Below are 21,871 nucleotides of genomic sequence, written 5' to 3' on the forward strand. Positions count from 1 at the left end.
CCGCACTGATCAGGGCTGAGGAATCCCAGGCTAGTGGTGAGAAGGCTGGGAACACTACACACAGGACCCAGGGAGGCCTGGGAAGAAAACAAATAGTAAATGTATCAAGAAGGTAAGAACATTATTCCTAGAAGAGTTAGGTTATTTCTAAGAAAAACCTTTTCAGGTATCTTGAACCTACTTCATAATCAGCCATTTGCTTTGAAGCATGTTACTCATTTATAAGTGATTCCTGCCTGCTAATTAATGCTGCTTTCTTGAGGATTTTTTTCTGAGAGGTGTGGAGATGGAGATAGGGGAGAGCTGCCTTTGGGAAGGCCTCATGCAAGAAAATAAGATCTTCAGAGATGGGTGCTCTGAGCAGCCAATTTTGCGCTTTCAGTTGCCATGTTTATTTTAAAATATTAAATGGATTTATTTTTTATTAACTCTGGTATTATGGAAAAGATACTTAATGAGATCTGAGTGCTAGTCCAGCTTGCCATTTTTAACACACTATGTTGGTCAGGAAGTGTGTATATGGTAAAAGCGCGGATTTCAGAGCTAAACTGCCTGGGCTCAAATCTTGACTGCAACTTCTGTGTATGTGCCCTAGACCAGTGGTTGGCAAAATCATTAGCCAACAGAGCCAAATATCAATAGTACAACAACTGAAATTTCTTTTGAGAGCCAAATTTTTTAAACTTAAACTATATAGGTAGGTACATTGTTATTAACTTAATTAGGGTACTCCTAAGGCTTAGGAAGAGCCACACTCAAGGGGCCAAAGAGCCGCATGTGGCTCGCGAGCCACAGTTTGCCAACTACGGCCCTAGAGCAAGTAACTTAGCCCTATTTGCCTCAGTTTTGTCATCTGCAAAATGGTGGCACTAACAGTATGTATTGTGATTATGGTGATTATACCCATCTATTTAAGTTGTCAAAACATATAAAGAACTTTTAAAGGTACCTGGCACTGAGAAGCAAAACTGTTTTTGTGATCTTGGGCAATTGCGATGAACTCCCTAGGCCTCTGTTTCCCCATTTGTAACATGATTGAAACTAAAGGGATTGAGGCTCCACATAAATGGCTCTCCCTCTTTTTCTTCTTTATTCAAACTCATAGGGTTCTTCACACTAAGATTAAGTGTGTATCTAATCAAATTACATAAATATAAAAATTATCCCCTAAGATCTGATAGATGCCTTTTGTAAGATATTCAACAAAAGGTAAAATTAATAATCAAGATCTGTCACTACAAATCTCTATAATGAGCCTATTTCTTAGAAGCCTCCCCTCTCGTTACCGTAAGCAGTTACATAAGTGATACTAATGCTCACATGAAAATGCAGATGTCTTATACGGGGTCCTATACCTAAATGATAATTACCTAATGTTCCTGATTAGTGTTTGCACTTGAAGCAAATTAGCATTACATTAAACAAGCCAAACCCAATGTCTTTTGCAATCACCTGACACTGTTAGGCAATTTATGTCTGAGAATAATTTCTTTTAATGTCCGTGTGCATATTACTGTCATTACCCCCCAGCTATGTCTCAGTGAACCAGCTCTCTGACCATGAAAATTGTTTAGTGTCATGTTCACAGGTAAAAAATGTGGAAAGGCATGAGTGCAAAGGCTCCTCTGAAATCATCAAGGCCAACGTATCATAAAACGTCAGAGTTGGATGGGCCCCCAGAAGTGTTGTCCAAACTTTATTACACAATTGAGGAAACCGAGACTCAGAAATCTGGCACGTGATACACAGTGAAGCTGGGTCTTAACCATGTGAATCGGACTTCCTGTTTCCAAAAGTCAGTGACTCCTTCTCCTTCCTTGTCAGCGGGACCTCAGCCAGAACAGTAGAGATGAAAGTATCCAGCCTCCATCCTAGCTTCCATCAGCATCTACAACACTCTGCCCTCTGGTGGCCAGGGCTCCTGCTGCAGGCGCAGAGGTGACAGAGTCCCAGCTGCTGCCCCTGCGGATCCACCACTGGGTTCTGGCCAAGGTCACACTTCCCCTGACCTACGCCCAGCTGTGCCTGACCGCAGTGCAGACCCGTGACTTTGGGACAGGGGACTCCTCTCATGGGTGACTTTGACTTGAAAATTCTGAGTCTCTTTCTACTCAGTTCTTCCTTCTTCCTCTTTCTCAGTTGTCAGAACAGCAACGTAGTTTTCTATCCTCACTACTGCTTCCTTCCCTTTATCTCTCACAGGCATTTCTTATCAAATTCTATCTTGGTGTCAGATTTAAACTCACACAATCTTTGAAGTCTATTTATTTTTCAGGAAATCAATGAGGAATTGGATAAGTTTCAAAAATGTGCTTCACCCTATATCATGAAAAGAGTGTTGAAAAAAATGGAAACAAAATAAAGGAAAGTAAACCAAATAGGCTGAATGACAGATATATTTCCTTAAAAGATAGACTATGCAGATGTGAAACACAACAATGAGATATAAGCAAGAGGAAGGGATAAGAAAGAGTTAAAGAGATGCATGCAATTTAATTGCTCTAAATAAGTAATTAGAAAAGGAGGATAGATTTTTCATTGTTTTTCAATCAGAAAGAATGACTGCAGCTCGGTGATATTTATCAAGAGAGGTAAACTCTCAAACAACCGCCTGGAATGAGCTTCTCAGAAGGAGCCGGCAAAATATTAGGAGGCCTCTTCCTGGAGCTTCTGGTGGAGAATCCACAGTTGGGCATGATTAGGGCAGCCCAGCTATGCACAAGGACTACATAAATGTGGGCTGATTGGACAGGGGGCAGTATGTTAAAGATGGTCACAAATGCTTTGCTATTCCTCCCAGAGAGATGTGGGCTCTAATTTCCCTCCTTTTGAATCTGGGATGGCCTCAGTAACCAACAGAAGCCAGCACTTAGCAGAAGTGATGTTCTAGGATGTCCACGACTAGGTCATAAGAAGCCTTGAAGCTGCCACTCAGACTCCTTGGGACATTCTTGTCGGAGTCCTGAGTTACCATGTAAGAAGTGTGATAACCCTGAGGCTCCATGCTGAGAAGCTATGTGTAGGATCCCTGATCAATAGTCTCAGTTGAGACACACTTTCCAGCCACTCCCTCCAAGAGACCCCCCTCCAAGAGACCACACATAAGACTCTGCAAACCATTTGCCAGCCCAATACCACCAAGTGAGCTCTGTTGATGCCTCATGAACAGAAGAATCAGCCAAGCCTGAACCAAATTTTTGACCCTTAAAATTATAAGATGGAATAAAAATGATTGCTGTTGGGCATTAATGAAGCTCCAGGGCACAGAAAACGAATGCAGAGATCAGCATGAAATATTCAAAGGATAAATCTCTAGGTGAAATGTTTTGAATATGTGGCTATAGTATTGTCTGTGTCCTAAGAGAACATATTGGAGAAATGCATAAGTTAGGACTCTGAGGAAAGACACAGAAAGATTGGACATACTCAGTAGGAGACAGACAATATAGCAATTCCATCCAGGCTCAGATTAGCTATTGGTATGATAGAGAAATATCTCCTCAGTGAGAATATCCAATTGAGGGAGGCAAATGTGGATAAGGTGTCTTAAAACTGGAGGTTTTGGGGGAGACCCAGACCTTAATTTATTTCATTTCTCTCAATAAGGCACATCCCCAAATCTAAAAGAATGTGTTTTTTTTTGTTGTTTGTATGTTTTGGGGTTGTTGTTTTTTGTTTGTTTGTTTGTTTGTTTTTGGTGGGGGTAGGGAAATGTGCAAGAAAGAGAAGTCAAAGTGGGAAAGCCTATCAAATCCAGCAACTGGTGCTCATTCTATGAATTAGAGAATGAAACAAACTCACATGAGATGCAGGGCAAACTTAGAAATTCAGCTGAGTTTCTCTGAAAACAGGAGGGGAGTAACAGAAGGCAAGAGAGCGCTGGAGGCAGTTTGTTACTGCACACACAAAAGATGCAGTGGGAAGAAATGCTACTCAAGGCTAAAATATTCAAAGAGATGGAAAGACAGTGCTCTGAGAGTCACATGACCAAGGGACTCACTAGGTGCATAAAGGCCAGATTTCAGGAGTACCCTTCCTTGAAGATTGCTCAAGACCTAAGCCAGTGATGGCGAACCTATGACACGCGTGTCAGAGGTGACACGCAAACTCATTTTTTTGGTTGATTTTTCTTTGTTAAATGGCATTTAAATATATAAAAGAAATATCAAAAATATAAGTCTTTGTTTTACTATGGTTGCAAATATCAAAAAATTTCTATATGTGACAAGGCACCAGAGTTAAGTTAGGGTTTTTCAAAATGCTGACACGCTGAGCTCAAAAGGTTCGCCATCACTGAGTCCTAAGCAATTCAGCATGGGGCAGAGCCAGCAGCCATCATGACAAGGAATCAGAGCACCTGTGCATCCTAGTCAAGTTTTTTTTCTCATTAAGCCCTAAAAGAATTGTAAAAAAATATATGATCCCTTGCACATTCTTTGCTTGACAGGGAAAATTTTTCATCATATATTTAAAAACAAACAACAAAGTAGGGAAGGAGGTAACAGATTGTAAATATTGACATAAAATATAACCACTGTACTACTCTTACAGATGTGTTCAATGAAATCTAAATACCAAAACAACTTGATGCCATCATTATCCATTTAGAAATACATCAATAATCTCTTAACATTTGACCGATTTGCATTTTCCTTTTCATACTTATATTTTCATCCCAATTCTCCCTCAGACTTTTATATTGATGTCATACATTTAAGTGTCAGAGTGTCTTATTGATCACCCTTATCATACTTAACATTGAAATTTGAAATTTTATTTTATTTCCTCTGATTCTAAGGCAGTGGTTCTCAACATTCCTAATGCCGCAGCCCTTTAATACAGTTCCTCATGTTGTGGTGACCCCCAACCATAAAATTATTTTCATTGCTACTTCCTAACTGTAATTTGCTACTGTTATGAATCGTAATGTAAATATCTGATATGCAGGATGTATTTTCATTGTTCGCGACCCACAGGTTGAGAACAGCTGTAAGGTGATAAGTGTTTAAAAACAGTCTCTTCTTGGTTGCATTAGCATTACAGTTATCATCTGTACTAAGGGTCAAAACAATATAGATCATAAATTTAATAAATAATTATAAATCATAAAGCTTAAAATATTATAAATAGATCTCTTAATAAGATGAATGAGGTGTTTGTTTTTTTGTGGGTGTTTGTTGTTGTTTTTTGAGAGAGAGGAGAGGAGAGGGACAGAGAGATGGAAACATCAATGAGAAAGAGAAACAATGATGCTTCCTACTGCACACCCCCAACTGGGGACCAAGTCCATAACCTGGGCATGTACCCTGACCAGGAATGGAACTGGTGACCTCTTTGTTCATGTGTCTAGGCTCAACTACTGAGCCACACCAGCCTGGCCAGGCTTTTTATTCTTGTAAGACTTTCTAATTCATCCACATATCCATGATTGGATATTGACTTAGTGTTATATTTTTAGATGCAAACCCTGAAAAATCTTGTTCCCATAAATCTATAGAGAGAGATGGGAGTTATATAGCCAAGTTGGATAGCCAAGTTATTCAGCCCTTTGAGCACATTCTGAGTTATGTAATCACATAGTGATCTACCATCAAACACTATTTTTAGTGATCTGCCAGCTGATAACTCCTCTAAATTGGTCCCCCTTTACAGTGGTAAAAGCAAAGAATTGGAAACCATTTGATTTGCAAAAGAATTTGCTACCCAGTCATTACAGATATTCATTCACTATTTCAATTTCTGGGAAAAATTCCAAACAGTACTTTACCAAGGCTTATCAAGGAACTATTAATTATACCCACTGCTCTTTCACTAAGAGAATCTTGGTTATCCAAATTACTCCAAAAGAATTAGGGAACTCAAAATATTATTAATATTATTGCCAATGCAACTTTTTCAATAAATATTTTTGGATGTTTCAAATATGTTTTACCAAAACGTTGAAGCTATAGCTTTTGTTTATTTAATTTGTGGAAAATACCTACGCTGTAAACTAATTGGCAAAGACAGTTCTTTTAGTCAATCAGCCAAACCAACTTAACTTTCTCTCAATAAAGACCTGACTTTATTTTTAGTTAAAAAATGTGTTGATATGTGTTTCAAAAGATGCTAAAAAACAACAACAACAACAACAAAAACACCTACAATAATTAATGGAAATCATTCTCTAAGGCAGTGGTTCTCAACCTTCCTAATGCCACGACCCTTTAATACAGTTCCTCATGTTGTGGTGACCCTCAATTTCATTGTTACAAATTGAACATAATTAAAGCATAGTGATCAATCACAAAAACAATATGTAATTATATATGTGTTTTCCGACTGTCTTAGGCAACCCTGTGAAAGGGTCATTCGATCCCCAAAGGGGTCGAGACCCACAGGTTGAGAACCATTGCTTTAAGGGAAAATCCTAAAAACTGTCAATATTAAAATAATGTAGACCAAAAATAATTTTTTTAAAAATAATTTTTTACTTATTTGTATATGTTATAAAGCCAAAATAAAACAATTTACTAATATTTTAATAATTCAAAGTAATATGCAGCTAACACTGTAAATTCATTGTAAATCTAAAAATATGATAAAATGGCATTGCATTCCTTCAGCAAACAGGTGTGTATATGCATTAAATTCTGCTGCTCATTTTACAGGACAATGAAATAAGATGTGAGAACAAATGAGAAAGTATCTGATTATATTTAGTAGCTCTCATGATCACACTTCAAGTGTTTAGAGAAGAAAAAAGGTATTTACTGCTTCAAGTAATTAGTTCAGCTGCTAAAAATTAATTTTATCTTTTGTTAACAGGAAGTAAATTACTATAAATATGTCATTAAATGTTTCAACAATTTAGGCTTTAACTGCATTCTTAAGCAATGTGCACCAAATCTGAAAAAAATCATGTAAAACTTGTCTCTGTAGATTCTAACCACTATAGCTTGAAAAATGTGGTTGTTCTAAAAAATATCTCAATTACTTTGAAAAGAGTCAATCTCATTAATCTTTAAAGTCTTTGACTTTTCAAAGATACTTTTCTTTACAGTTAATGACATAGGACTGAGGATAAAATATAGCTGAAAAAAATGCTTGCATTTAATTATGTTCTCCCCCCACCACAACCAAAAAAACCCCAAAAACCATCTTAGGGTTCTATGTGTCCTACCAGTGCTTTCTTTCCTTTGTCTGAGGAGAATGTCCCTCAAGAGCCATGAACATTAGAGATGAAATGGAGATGAGAGGGATAAGGTAAATGGGAAACTTTTATAATCTCTCTCTCTCTCTCTCTCTCTCTCTCTCTCTCTCTCTCTCTCTCCCATTTATCTGAATTCAGAAAAGTCCCACATTGGGCAAAAGACACAATTTCTAATGCCTTGCTCAACAGAAACATATGTAAAGCAATTCGTGGAGGCCAACGGGCTTTATGGTTCATGAATAAAGGTTCCCCTTGGCTTGATCTCGCCACGACCGTCCCAAGGTGTCTGCACAGCCAGGCATGCGCTGTAAGGTTTGGATGAGTGATGAGTATGCCTTTCCTTTGGAAAGGAATAGGACACTATAAACTCTGATAATATTGGGAGAATCGCTTTAGGGAAGGAACAAATAAAAATGGGAGATCTGGAAATTAATTTCCTTAAAACTACATGTGCTTGCATTTCTCCAGGGAAATCTTCAGAAACCTGGAGAACACAGTGCATTGGGGTGGTTTGAAGACCACCGGCCTAAATCACGCCAAGGAGCCCAGATCAACGCAGCCTCAGGTAGCAGAAACACAGCATTCAGAGGGGAGCTAGGAAGTAAGAATATTAAAAATGCTGGCTAGGCCAGGATACAAACCAGTAAGTCCTTGGGAAGCAAATGCCTGACTTTGCAGGAAGGTGAGAACTTATCAAACACCCTCGAAGAGAAAGGATGCTTCCCCCAGTGAATGTATGTTGATAAATCCTTGTGGACTATGGACACGTGAAATAAACTGAGTGACAACCTGCTGCAGCTGCAACCAATACAGTGTCACCACCACCATCTTCTCCCAGGTACAGAGGAGTGTCTGTAAGGACTCTGGCTACAAGGGTGGAGTCTGGGACAACATGATGCCTGGAGTCCCTGCTCTCGCAGTTGAGGGTTAGCCTGTTTTAACACTGCGAATGGAGGGGTAAGGTTGTGATAAGATTGTGTGTCCAATGTACTTACTCTTGGCCCTTTCACCGATGGTGGGGAAAGATAAATTGAGAAGCCCGGATGGAACCCCTTCCACTGCTGGAGAGACAGCCTGGACTGTCTGCCAAGGAAATGCGACTCCCCACACCCACTGGGATGAGACCCTCCTGGCTGAGATGAGCAAGAAAATTGAAAACAATTATATTAACCATTTGGGGCTTTGAATTACTCCTGAGGGTAAAGGGGTTTGGTTTTCTTTTTTCTTTTACTTTATTTTCCTAAGGGAACTTTAAAATAGGAGACTATATTAATTTTTTTTGGACATCTTTATATTTCTCATCTGGCCATTATGTTTGGATTATCTTTGTGTTGTCATTTAATCACATGGCAGCCTCTAACTGCTGATTGGTTGATTGATTTTTATTGATTTCAGAGAGGAAGGGAGAGGGAGAGAGAAATAGAAACATCAATTATGAGAATCATTAATCGGCTGCCTCCTGCACGCCCCCTACCAGGGATGGAACCCGCAACCCCTGCATGTGCCCTGACCAGGAATCAAACCGTGACTTCCTGGTTCATTTGTCAGTGCTCAACCACTGAACCACACGGACCAGGCTAAGTACCTATTTTAGACAACAGAGCTGAGCTAAATCGGAGAGTGGGGAATAAAACAGAAAAGCAATTTTAAGCTTTAGCTAGAAAGCCTCTTTAGAGTTAATTTAATGAAGGTAATATTGTTAGTCATTTCCGAGCCTGCTGGGAGCAAAGTCAAAATTGCCCACTGTGATTCCAAAGAGTCTGCAAAGGAGTAGGAGTTGTTATTTGGTGAAATGGCTTCGTAAAGGTGGAAAAGGATTGCTCCGCGGACAGCTGACCTCCTTCTCCAAGGGGCACAGCCACACTCCTGCCTCAGCATAGCCTAATGGATAAAGTCAATAAGGTAATAGGACCAAAACTGTGAAGTACTAAGGAGCAATACTTGGTTCCCACTTCTCCTGCTCCCCTGATGGGATTTCAGCATCACCATCTGTTGGCTTCACTCCCTACCCCTTCATGTTACCAGGCTGAGAGGTTAGGGATGAGTTGAGTGAGTTTGGAAGAAGGAACTGAATATGCTCAGCTTGTTGCCTGCCCCTCTTCACTTAGAAAGTGTCCCTCTGGTTTGACCTTTGTTACAGGATAGGTGTTTGTCCCTCAGGTGAGGCCCAAGGTTGTCCAGCTCTGCCTGGGCCATGAAGGGGAAACTTGTGAGATAAAGTTTTAACAAGCTCACTTAGCCACAGAGCCAAAATGCATTCCCCTTGCCTGGCTGGCATGGCTCAGTGGTTCTGAGTCAATCCAGGAACCACGAGGTCACCAGTTTGATCCCTTGTCAGGGCACATGCCCGGGTTGTGGGCTCGATCCCCAATGTGGGGCATGCAGGAAGCAGCCCATCAAATATTCTCTCTCATCATTGATGTTTCTATCTCTCTCTCCCTCTCCTTTCCTCTCTGAAATCAATAAAATTTTATTTGAAAAAAATGCATTCCCAGTCAGTTTTATTAGCATCAATGTGCTAGTTCAAACTAAAAGAAAAAGGGATTAATGGAATGAAAGGATGAATAAATATAACAACTATTCACATGAAGCTGAGCCAGCGGTTCAATGGAGAGGGTCCTAGAAGTCATCTCCAAATAGATAGGTTTTTGTAAGTCAAGTCTTTTCCCCTTACCTCCCACATGGCTAACCCTTTATTCCCAGAGAGACTAAGCATCAATGCTCATTAATTTCCCACTCATGACTCCAAAAATTTAAAACTTAAATTTTTCCATGACCACCAAGTAGTTAAATTATTTTAATAATTCATTAATTAGGTGATTAGGAGTTGTTATTTTTTAGCAAAGCTTACTATTGTTTTTTGTGAATAAGTCAGTTGACATATTCAGAAGAATGCCACCCAATACTACATGTTATTTCATTTAAGCCTCACTGTAGAGGTGAGGAAACTGAGGATCAGAGAAATTAAGTAACTTGCCCAAGTTTGCATAGCCAGTAAGTAGCATGGCCAGGATTTGAAGCCTGATATGACTCCAAACTCCATGCTCAGACAACCCTACAGTACCCACATTCATAGAATCGTATACTCTCAAGATTGGAAGAACCCCTGCAAGTCACTCAGCCTAACCTCCAGCCCCTGCCATGTCCTTCCAGGCATGCCTTGCCCATCTCAGTGGTGGGGAGTTCCTAAGGCAGTCCCTTCCACTGTGAGGCAGCCCTATACTATATAATAAAAGGGTAACATGCAAATTGACCCTAATGGCAGAACAATCAGTTGTTATTATGCACATTGACCACCAGGGGGCAGACGCTCAATGCAGAAGCTGCCCCTGGTGGTCAGTGCACTCCCACAGGGGGAGCTCCACTCAGCCACAAGCCAGGCTGACAGCTGTGAGCACAGTGGCAGTGGCAGGAGCCTTTCCCCACTCCTCACCAGCGAGTGGGCCTAAGCCATCAGTCGGACATCCTCCAAGGGCTCCTGGGTGCCAGAGGGATGTTTGACTGCCAGCTTAGGCCCAATCCCCTGGGGAGTGGGCCTAAGTTGGCAGGTGGACATCCCCCAAGGGGTCTCAGACTGCAAGAGAATGCAGGCTGGGCTGAGGGACCCTCCCCACCTGCAAGTGCACAAATTTTCATGGACCAGGCCTCTAGTTGCTTCATAAACTTCTTTTCACATAGAAGGTCTTGTAAATTTGCTCCACTGGCCTCAGGTCCTTCTTTCCTTTCAAAGCACAGAACTTTGGAGGTAGTAGAGTGTCCATCGTTAGAGTAAACATCCCCTGCTCCTCCGCCTATTCTTCATGAATGTTGATCATCAGCCTGAACCTATCCTTATAGGAACCTCTGAGCACAATCATTGCCAGTGACACATCTTGGGTCTGGTAACATTCCAGGATGGACCAGGCCAGTGCAGAATAGTGCTAGGATATCACTGCCCTTTCAGTAAGCACTGTGGGGTGGGGAAGTGGGAAGAGCATTGCTCAAGAACCTGTATGGCTCCCTGGTGAGAAAAAAAAAAAAGCGTTTCCCAAATTGCATTTTCTAAAGCACCAGCATCCCGGTATAAGTGAATAGATGCTTTTTAAGAATAAAAAAAGATCTGTGAGTATGTAAGTTTGAAATATACTGCTTACTATTTGTTCATTAGTAAATATTTTTTACTTTTTTTTTTTCAGAGAGGAAGGGAGAGGGAGAGAAACATCAATGATGAGAGAGAATCATTGATCAGCTGCCTCCTGCATGCCCCCCACTGGGGATCGAGCCCAAAACCCAAGCATATGCCCTTACCTAGAATCGAACCATGACCTCCTGGTTCACAGGTCACTGCTCAAACACTAAGCGATGCCAGCTGGGCAGTAAATCTTTATTGACTGCCTACTGTATGCCAGGTACTGTTCTAGTCACTAGATATATATCCATGAACAAAACACACCAAAATTCCTGTTTATGAAATACGATGAATGTGTGAAGACCTTTTAGAAGAAATCAGAAACAAAGTCCAAAAGGCCCAAGGAGGCTTTTGCAGCCCAGGAAACTTTTCCCAGGATTCTGCGACCTAGAGCATCAAAAAGACTCCCTGCCCTTTGCCCCTGAATAAAAGAGCTGATGGCTGCTTCCAAACCCAGCTGGCTTCTGTGTACAATCCAACGTTACTCTTCCATTTCGGCCCTTTTCATTGAACCTGGTACTTTTAGGCAAGAGAACACAGAAATGGCATAAAAAGCATCAGCGGCACCTGAGCCCCTGCTCAAACATCCCTCCAGGTCCCCCTCCTCGGCCCCCGCCCCCCACAACTTCAAGATCCTCACTCATCACTCCCCCATTTGGCCCTTGTGTTCCAGTGGGTCCCTCTGGGACTTCAAGGTTCAGTCTGGGACACCGACCCCAGCTGGAACCTCCACCCGCCCCTACACGTGACTGTCAGCATTTGCTCATCAGCTCTAAATGCCGGCCCCAGCACCCCAGCCCAGCCCTCTCTTCCCTTTGCCCCAGACTCTCAAGGCAGGACGAGTGTCCTTCGTCCTCCTGGGTCGGGAGGGTGAGGATGCCTGGGGCCAGTCTCGCTGACCAGCAGGTGAGCCAGGCCAGCAGAGCCCATGCCCGTGCAAAACGAGTCAGTCACCGGCAAGAGACAAAGCAAAGTTCCGCCTCGGCCGAGGGGCTGAGCTTGGAGGAAAGCCGACACGGAGAGAGATTTGTTATTTGTGGAAGGCTTCTATTCGGTGGTGGGAAAGGAATGGCAAATATGTAACACAATCTTTCTGTATCTATAAATAACATGTAAATACCTTTCGGAATGAAAACCTTATGGAAGGCTTTTAAAATAGAAAAAGGCAAGAGAGAGAAATAACATGTACTTAACCCGCACTGTGCGCTAAGCAGTTTCCATATGTTGTTTGCTTAGTTCTCTCACTTTCCCTCAGGGAAAGGGTTGCCCTTGATTTATTTGTTTGTTAAATATGAAACGCTTGGTGAATTTGCATGCCATCCTTGCATGGGGGCCATGCTAATCATCTCTGTATTGTTCCCGTTTTAGCGTATGTGCTGCCGAAGCGAGCGCAGGGTGGCACGTTGTAGATGAGGAAAATGAGGCTGAGGAGGCTCATGTGCCAAGGTCTCATGGTGAACCACGGGTTGGAGGTAGACCTATTAGCTCCAGAAACCCTCACCCTTTCTGGAACCAAGCTTGAGTCTGTCTAGAGGCCAGACTGGACTCTAAGACCTTTCTAGATTCTTCTCTAGTGCCGGGATTTGCAGAATCAGCTTGTTTTCTTCAGGTGCCCTAAGTCTTTCAGGACGATAAAAACCCAGTGTGTGCACTGTGAACAGCAACTCAGCAGAGAAGATGTAGGGGTGGTGGAAGCAATTCTGAAAGTGCGATTGAACCGCGTCAGGTCCTGCCACGGCCCTGCTGTGTGACCTCGGTACGTGTCTTCTCTCTCTGGGCTGCAGTGTTTACCTCTGGGAAGTGCAGGGTTGAGTTACCTGCTTGAGAAGGCTCCTCAGCCCTGACAGCCCTGTCCCTCATGCACTGGAGTTCCCGTGGGTGGTCTAAGGAGGATGCCCTCCAAGAAAGGGGACTCAGAACTTCCCCCAGCCTGGCCCAGTTCCTCTGCCCCCCCTCCCCCTGCAGCCCAGCCTGCACTGACCTGCACCTCCCGGGTCAGTGCCAGCTCCAGCAGCTGGCCAAAGTGCTGGCCCAGCGTGCTCAGGGTCTCGCTCACGCAGGCCTTCATTGACTTCAGGACATGCTCATTCTCAACCTGGAGGCACCTGGGGAAAATACAACATGGGTGGGCCACGGCCAGGGCAGGCAGTCAACCCGGAGCGCTGCAGGGGCCAGATGTGGGCCTGCTACAGGCCTGCTGGGGCACGAGTGGCCTGGGGAGGACACAGCAATTCCTGGGGAGTCTAAGATGGAATATTCCACAGACAGCTCATCCCCTGGCCTCCTAGTGGTCAGATAAGTGCTGGTCTGAGATGGGAGTTAACAGTCCATGGCACCAGGAAGAAAGGCCACCAGAAAGCAGCCAGGTCCTACCTCCGGGCTTCTCCCTGGGAGAATGGGCCATCGCCACAGCCAGGGTCTGCGGACGTGGGGAGGGGAACTTCACTGGTGCTCACTGAAGGGGTATGGCAATGCCCCTTAAGGAATTGCTGCCTACAATGCACAGAAAGGAGCCTTGAGGATTCTCACCCCAGGCAGGAAAACCTTCTGGGAATCTGGCTCAGATGTATCCCTATGTCCTGAGAATGTTCCACACTGGGAGGCCCAGGGCCTCGTGAGGGTCTGGGGGATGCCCAGCTCCAGGTTTTTCTTCCAGGGCATGGGAGCCAGAAGGGGTGAGGGAGATGCCAACACATAACTGGGTGTGTGTACATGTGAGGTTGAGTGTGTGTCTGGGTATGTGTCTGAGTATAAATGATGGATGTGTGTGTGTGTGGGGGGGGAATACTGAGCAGAGGGTGTGAGTGTATTTCTGTGATTACACTAGTGTGTGTTTATATATCTGCGTATGAGCAAGTGAGTGTCTGTGAAATCCTCGTCTATGGTGCATGTGAATGTAAGGATGTGAGTGTCTGCTTTCACCTTGCCTTGACCCTAGGGGCCAGGGGGCCTTCCCAAAGCTGTGGGAAACCTATTCCTTAAAACCAACCCTCAAGAATCCTTTCTTCCCATGCCCAGGCCTCTCCTCTGCTGTTTACTAGTACATTCTATCCAGGGCCTGAAAATGGGACAGAAAATCCCAAGGGAGTTTTTCAATGCTGCTGATAAAAGTCAGCAGGAGGAGATTCCCAGACCACCGCCAGCCCTCCCCACACTCCCACTCTCCCTCTGGGAGAAGATGCCAGCCCCTTCCACCGCCCGAGGACAGCGCAACCCTGTCCACATTTACCAGCACCAGGATTTACCTCTCTGTGACTGCTGAGAGCTCTGAACATTTCTCCATTAGCAGCTTCTCAACCTGTAGAAAAATAGGTCAATTTTGTTAAATTCAATAAACATTGATTAAAGACCAACTGCTGCACTGGGCCCTGTGGGGCACTAAGATGAAGAATCAAATCATCTGATTTGGGAAACAGGCACATCAATTATAACACGGTGTGATATGACAAAAGAGATCACCACCAGCTGCTTGGGGAGCTCTAAGAAAAGAAAACTGAGCAATTAGCTATGCCTGGCAATCAGGGATGCTTCAGAGAGGAAGGGGCATTCGAGCTAGACTTCCAAGCATGAGTAGAAGTTTACTGCCTGCAAAGTGAAGCAAGGAGAAGGTAAAGCACTAAGGTGGAAAGTAAATGCCAGTGAAAGAGAAATAATAGGGTGGGGTTCCAAGGGTTCACCTTGGGCTTGGAGAAGAAGTCATGGGCTTTGGAATTAGAAAGGCTTAGGTTGAATCCTGATTACACCATTTATTGCATAACTTTGGACAAGTTAGTTAGATTCTCTGAGTTATGGTTTTTTCATCTGTAAAATGAGGACAATAATACATAGCAGCTAATATTTTTAATCAACTTTTTTACATGTAATAAATTAGTCCTCACAACAGTTCTATGAAGCAAATACTATTATACTCATTAGGATGATAGAACTAGGGCACAGAGAAGTTAAGTAACTTGCCAGCATCACACAGCAGAGCTGGCATTTGAACCCAGGCAGTCTGGCCTTAAATGGTACACTTAATCATTGCGCAGCCTCGCAGAGTGGCTATATCTGCCTCAGAGGTTGTGCAAGTTAAATGAGATGTGTGTAAAAAGGCCGAGCACAATTCCTAGCACAGAGTTTACACTTAATAAAGGTCCTTACTGTCTTCCCTGCTTTCCTGGAAGAGGAAGGAGGTCCCTGGGGCAGGTTGAGTTCAGATACCACAGAGTTTAGACCCATTTTTCTAGGAAGCATGCCCTCCCACACCCAACCTAGGGCAACTGACCTGGCCCATCTCCTGCGAAGAGCTCCTGCTGACCGCACTGTACTCGCTGACCATGGAGCGGGCGTGGCAGGTCAGACGCACGCTCATGCTGTGGACGCGCGCCCAGCGGTCCTGGGCCAGCTTCTGCCCGATCCTGCGCAGCTCGGTGCTGATGACCCAGCCCCGCTTGAGCAGCAGCTGCAGGGGGTCTCCAGGGCCTGGGCCGCCCGCCAGGATGAGGTCACCTTGTGCATCCTCCTCCAGGCTGATGGGCTTTGCCTGCAGGACACACATGCACTCGCACTCGGTCATGAGCTTCAGGTCTTCCATCCAGCGCTGGACCGAGTCCACCTGCATCAGGTGCAGCCTGCAGCCGGGGAACAGCGCCGTGGCTATCAACCCTCCACAATTTCCAAAGGTTTCAATTCCAAGACACCTATGTTTACTGAACACCTATGTGCTCATCGCTGTGTCTTGCATTCACTTACCTTAATGATTTTATTTCTTATTACGTTCACTTCACAGATAATAAGACAGGCACAAAAGTTTTGGGGGCAGATGACCAGACAAATAATAAGCAATAGTTTGCAGAGTAGCACATGATCTTTGCAATAAGAGGAAACTGAAAATAGTGTAATTATCAAATGTTAGTTAAGTAAGCTGTGGTACAACTACTTGATTATATAGTATGCACTTATTTAAAATAATGCTTTCCCCCCAAAAATGTGTGCACTAATAAAGTGGGGAAAGCAACATGCGAGACTGTAAACACATAATTGTTATGATTGTGTTTTTAAAAACTATGGCTGGAAAAAAATTATTTAAAGAAAAGACTAAAATGCTGATGGTTCTTTATGGGTGGTGGAACTAACCATTTATTTTTTATTTTTTCAACCTTTTATTTTTTCAACTTTTCCCTGATTTCTCAATTTTCTACCGTCAGCATGTATGCTATTATTTTAATGGGACAAAATTAACTCTGTTTAGTATAACAGCATGAGAATGTAGATGAGATCCCAAGATTTTTACTGAATATAATTCACTCTGAAATTCACTAAGTCAAATACAGTTCAGTAATAACATCATTAATGAAGCATTGAACATTTGTTGAGTGCCTCACATTTAATATCATATAAATGTCAGGCACTGCAGGAAAATGGAGATGAACATGCCAGGCCTCCACTCTCATGGAGCTTTTGATCTGCCTAGAGCATTGAGACAAAGTAGGAAGACATTTTACAATGACAGATTCAACATCATCTGAAGATTAGGCCAGAAGACATGCATAGTTCATCGTTAAGGCTGGGCTCAAGGCCCTTGCAACAGTCGTCTAACTAGTGTTTCTGTCCTTGGTCTTGCCTGCCTCAAGCCATTCCCCACCTGCCTCCCGCTTTCACTTATTTTAAAAACTAGAGGCCTGATGCACGAAATTCATGCAAGAGTATGCCTTCCTTCCCCCAGCTGCCGGCACCGGCTTCTCTCTGGCACCTGGGACCCAGGCTTCCTTCTGGCCCCATCTTTGTCCAGAATGATGTCCAGAATGACATCCAGTCTAATTAGAATATTACCCTTTTATTATTATAGATACATACTTGGTGCCGAATATGTGCCAAGTATTCTTCAAAGCCCTGGGCTGTTACAGCAAACACATAGATAAAATCACTTCCCTTGGGAAGCTTACATTCAAGTGAGGTAACAGTCAACTTTCTAAGTAACTTCCAAAATAAATGAGCAATGCATGTAATATGTTGGAGGTGGTACGTGCTTTGAAGGACAAGAGAACAGGGAAGGAGGGTAGAGAGTGCTGGGAGTGGAAGGGGCAGTAGACTCAGCAATTTAAAATAGGTGGGTGAGAGAAGGCTCACTGAGAAAAGGGCATTTGAGCCAAGCTGGAGGGATATGAGGGAGTGAGCTACGTGGATATTTGGGAGCAAACTGGGTTAGGGAGAGAACACAGCAAGTGCAAAGGCTCTGGGGTATGAGTGTCCTTGAGATGGGTGAGGACTAGCAAGGATGCCAGCATCAGCCAGGAAGAGAGAGGGAAGGAGGACATGACGCGAGGTAGGCGGGGACGGGGATGACGGGGCAGGGAAGCAGCTTCTGTAAGGCTGTGTGGGACAAGGTGAGGACATGGGTTTTATTCTGAGTCAGGGCGGCACTCAGAGGGCACTGATGAGGCCAGCTAGGTGAGGCAAATGCTCCCAGCAGAACTAAAATTATAAAGGCATGCTCTATTTATTGCAGTTAAACCATACCTTCATATTTACTGTTTTTTTATAGAGTAGGAGCAGGACTTTCTGAATGGTGTAACTGTTTGACTATTGTTAAAAACAAAACTCACCAATGACCTTTCTTTCTTGCTCTCCCTTTATAAAAATAGCTATTATGTTTTATAAAGATTTTATAAATATAGTATATGTATGTATAATGAAAGAGAGAGAACCACCTGAAATCACAGTGCCCTGCTGCCCACTCTATCTTTATAAACTCATATTTAATATATATACTGTATAGATATAGATAGATATAGATATATAGATATATATGCTTAATATGCAAAGTGTCCCCTCGGAAGTTCGACTGGGAGACTGGGAGTTCAATTGCTCACTATGATGTGCACTGAACACCAGGGGGTGGCACAGAATGAAGGAAGGCCCAGACTGGCAGCTGGCAGTTGGGGAAGGGAGGCCCTGGCCGGCAGCCGGAAGGTTCCCTGTGTGCCCCCAATACCATCACTGTCCCCTGCATAAGTCAAAATTCATGAGGCTCAGATCAGGGGCATCCAAAATCTGACTCCAGCCTCCCTTCCCATGCCTCTCCCTTTTCCATCTTCCACCACTTTTTAGGACCCTTGCCAAAAACACACTCTACACTCCACACACTCAACTTTCCTAATTCCCAACCATACCACTCTCTTTTACAAAGTCTGTGGCCTTGCACAGTTCTCTCCAACAGAACCCCCTTTCCTTCCTCTCTACCTAGCAAGCTCCTACTCACCCTTCAAAACCCAGCTCTAATGTTACTTTCTTTGAAAAGCCTCAGCCAGAGCTCCCCAGCTGCTCTCCAATGCCTCATACCCCTTCATGCATCCTCCACTGGAGCACTAACAACATTCAGTTGTAATTGGTGTGTTTGTCTGAAACTCTCCAAGTCCTGTGAGGGACAGTCCCTCGTACCTGGTTTATTGCCAGTGCCATCATATACCAGCTACTCAGTAAATGTACTCCAGCAAATGAGTGGCAGAGTTCAGGCATGTAATGCTCTCCCCTGCAGAAGACTCCCTATGCTTCCACCACTCAGGCTACCCCAAGACCACAGAATTGGAAAGGGGATACAGAAAATGGAAAAGCATAAGATCATCATGTTCTAGAGTTAGAGAATTGGGAAACAAATTGATCTTGGGGTTTTAAAAGGCAACAAATGAACTAATCATTCGCTCACTGACATTCACTCCATAAACACTTTGCAGTGGACATCTGTTGTTCTTGGCTTCCCAGCCTCCCTCCTCCTTCTTTCAGTAGCAAGGACACATTACATTCAGCTGCCTCCTGGGGTGGCTTCAGCTTTTCCCTTCTCTTTGGGAAAGATCTCTCCTTCCAAATACAGGAACAGTCCCCCAGTGGCACTGTCTGTGCTGTGAAAATGTCCCCAGCCATAGTTGCTGGTTGAGCCATGAGTGGGCTCCCAAACCAAACTGCACTCCTCCAGTTTCCTCTCCCCAAACTGTGAAACTTAAAACCAAGAGTCACTGAGACCGGAGCTGTTGAACATGGGTCATATTCACAACAGCAGCTGCAGTGAGGGACTAAAGAGTACATCCAAGAGTCCATTTCTAGTGCTTCTAATAAAAAGAACGGTTTCTACAACACAAGTACACAAATAACTGAGCAGAGGTGAGTGCGTGCCATACCTTAAAGAAAGGGCTTTCTGGAAATGCAAAGAAGGGAGCTGTCCTGGGTAAGGTGCCTGGAGAAGGTGGCTTCAGAGCCGGGAGGGTTGGGCACATGAAGAGGTGGGAGCATATTCCAGGGGGCAGACAACAGGATGATGGTCAGTGGGCTGGAAAAGAGGGAGCAATGAGAGGGAAAGCAGGAGAGGTGGCCAGGACCCTGATTTTAGAAGCTTTGAAAGCCAGAGTCAGGTTTATGCTGAAAGTTCTGAGATGCTATTGAAGGACGACAGGGAAGGGCAACAGAGGTGAAGGCTGGTGGGACTGAAAAACTGCTCCCTCACAGCACCTGGCACCAAGGAAAACAGACCTGGGGTGGATTCTCAGCGTGTCTCCCCTTAGAAGAGCTCTGGGGGAGACATTCACACCCCCTTCCTTCTGGCCTGGGTGGGAAAGCACCATAGAAGTCAGGAAGCGAGAAAGGGGAACCACCAGAGGCCTTATTAGACCCAAAACCTGCATTTCTGTCACCCCTCCACCCCCAACTCCCTGGAGGCATACCTGGTTCTCGCTCTTTAAGACCTTTACAAAGTAGACAGGAAGTGGCATTTCAGATGCTGTGTTCATTAATATCCTAATTGATTTATCACTCTGCTGGTCAGAGAAATGGGATGACAAAACTACGGATTTCTCAGTATCTGCGTATTTGTCCCTGTGAGGGTCTGTTTGTTGATATGGACTCATCTGGGTGTCTGTCTATATTATCTGTATGACCAAGTCTGGGTGTCATGGTGTCTGGGTGTGAGTCTATGTATCTCTCTCTACGTGTGCGAGTACTCAGATCAGTGTGTGTTTACAAGCCTTGCATCAGATAAACCCGATTACAAACAGATGGGATGGGGTTTGAGCGTGGGCTGTACTTAGTGGCTCAATTCCAGAGAAAAGAGTTTAGAAAGTGGAGGGAAAAGGAAGCTTTGCAGTGAAGAAACCTGGCACCATCTTAGCCAAGTGATCAAACTGAATCTCGCCGCTTGATAAACTTTGTTGATAACATGTACTCCTGATGCAATGTGTTGAGGAGGACACTTTGCTTCTAAGGCATTGTCCCCCAAAACACACAACCTCCTTCTCATCATGGGAAAGACATCAGGGACCCAAACTGAGAGACATTCTACAAGATACATGACCAGGACTCCTCAAGGTCACCAGGGCCATCAAAAACAAGGGAGGAATGAGGCACTGTCATAGACCACAGGGCATGACTGAGTGTAATGGGATATCCAGGATGGAATTTTGAAAGAGAAAAAGACATTCATGGAAAACTAGTGGAATCTGAATAAAGTCTCGCATTTAGTTAATAGTGACAGACTGATGCTGGTTCCGTGGTTGTGACAAATGGGGGCTCATATAAGATGTGAACAATCAGGGGAACTGGGTGTGGGGTGTGGGGGGACACTCTGTGCTATATTTGAAACTTTCTGTAAATCTAACACTATTTTCAAATTTTTAAAAAGTTTCTTTAAAAAAATAGAGGGTTTGGGGGAGGAGGTGGAGTCTGGAGGATAGGCTTGAGGATGTTTTACCTCATTCCCCCAGAAAAAATTTCACTTCATTTGCTTCTTCTCCAGCCAGAAGCACAGGCTGAGATGGGCTGCTCTCTGACTTTGTGTCACGTGCCCCACAGATGGAAGACCTAGAGAAACCAAGCTCCAGTGGATGGGTAGGAGCAGGAGTGGAAGCTTCCTCAAAGAACCTGAAAGTGCCAGGCTGACGTGGCTCAGTGTTTGAGTGTTGACCCATACACCAGGAGGTCATGGTTCAATCCCCGTCAGGGCACATGCCCTGGTGTGAACTCGATCTCCAGTGGGGGGGTGGGGGAGCGTGCAGGAGGCAGCTGATCAATGATTCTCTCTCATCATTCATGTTTCTATCTCTTTCTCCCTCTCCCTTCCTCTCTGAAATTAATCTAAATACATATATATATACTAGAGGCATGGTGCACAAAATTCGTGCATTCAGGGGTCCCTGAGCCCGGCGTGCCCTCTTGCAGTCCTTGAGCCCTTGGGGATGTCTGACTGACAGCTTAGGCCCACTCCCCATGAGCCTAAGCTGGCAGTAGGACATCCTTAGATGCTGCCACAGAGGCAGAGCCTCTCCTGCCACCACCGCTGTGCTTGCCAGCTGTGAGCCCGGCTTCTGACTGAGCTGTGCTTCTTCCTGTGAGAGAAGCAGGTCATAGAAACCAGTCACAGTGACCAGTGTGTGTCATAGTGACCAGTCATTCCCAGTCTTTCTGCTGTTAGGGTCAGTTTGCATATTACCCTTTTACTATATAGGATAGAGGCCTGGGGCACGAGTGGGGGTCGGCTGGGTTGCCCT

General features: G+C 44.2%; 1 protein-coding gene across 1 annotated transcript in view; it reads right to left on the minus strand.

Moving 5' to 3' along the window:
• Positions 1-21,871, minus strand: part of INSC (inscuteable homolog (Drosophila)) — a 93,068-nt gene that overhangs the window by 52,134 nt on the left and 19,063 nt on the right. Inside the window, exons 2-4 of the mRNA XM_006759851.2 lie at positions 15,625-15,970; positions 14,606-14,658; positions 13,342-13,465 (exon numbers count right to left, since the gene is read on the minus strand). Coding sequence (XP_006759914.1) covers positions 13,342-13,465; positions 14,606-14,658; positions 15,625-15,970 — 523 coding nt within the window. The remainder of the gene's footprint in view (positions 1-13,341; positions 13,466-14,605; positions 14,659-15,624; positions 15,971-21,871) is intronic.

Source organism: Myotis davidii, unplaced genomic scaffold, assembly GCF_000327345.1.
Source record: "Myotis davidii unplaced genomic scaffold, ASM32734v1 scaffold876, whole genome shotgun sequence".
NCBI lineage: Eukaryota > Metazoa > Chordata > Mammalia > Chiroptera > Vespertilionidae > Myotis > Myotis davidii.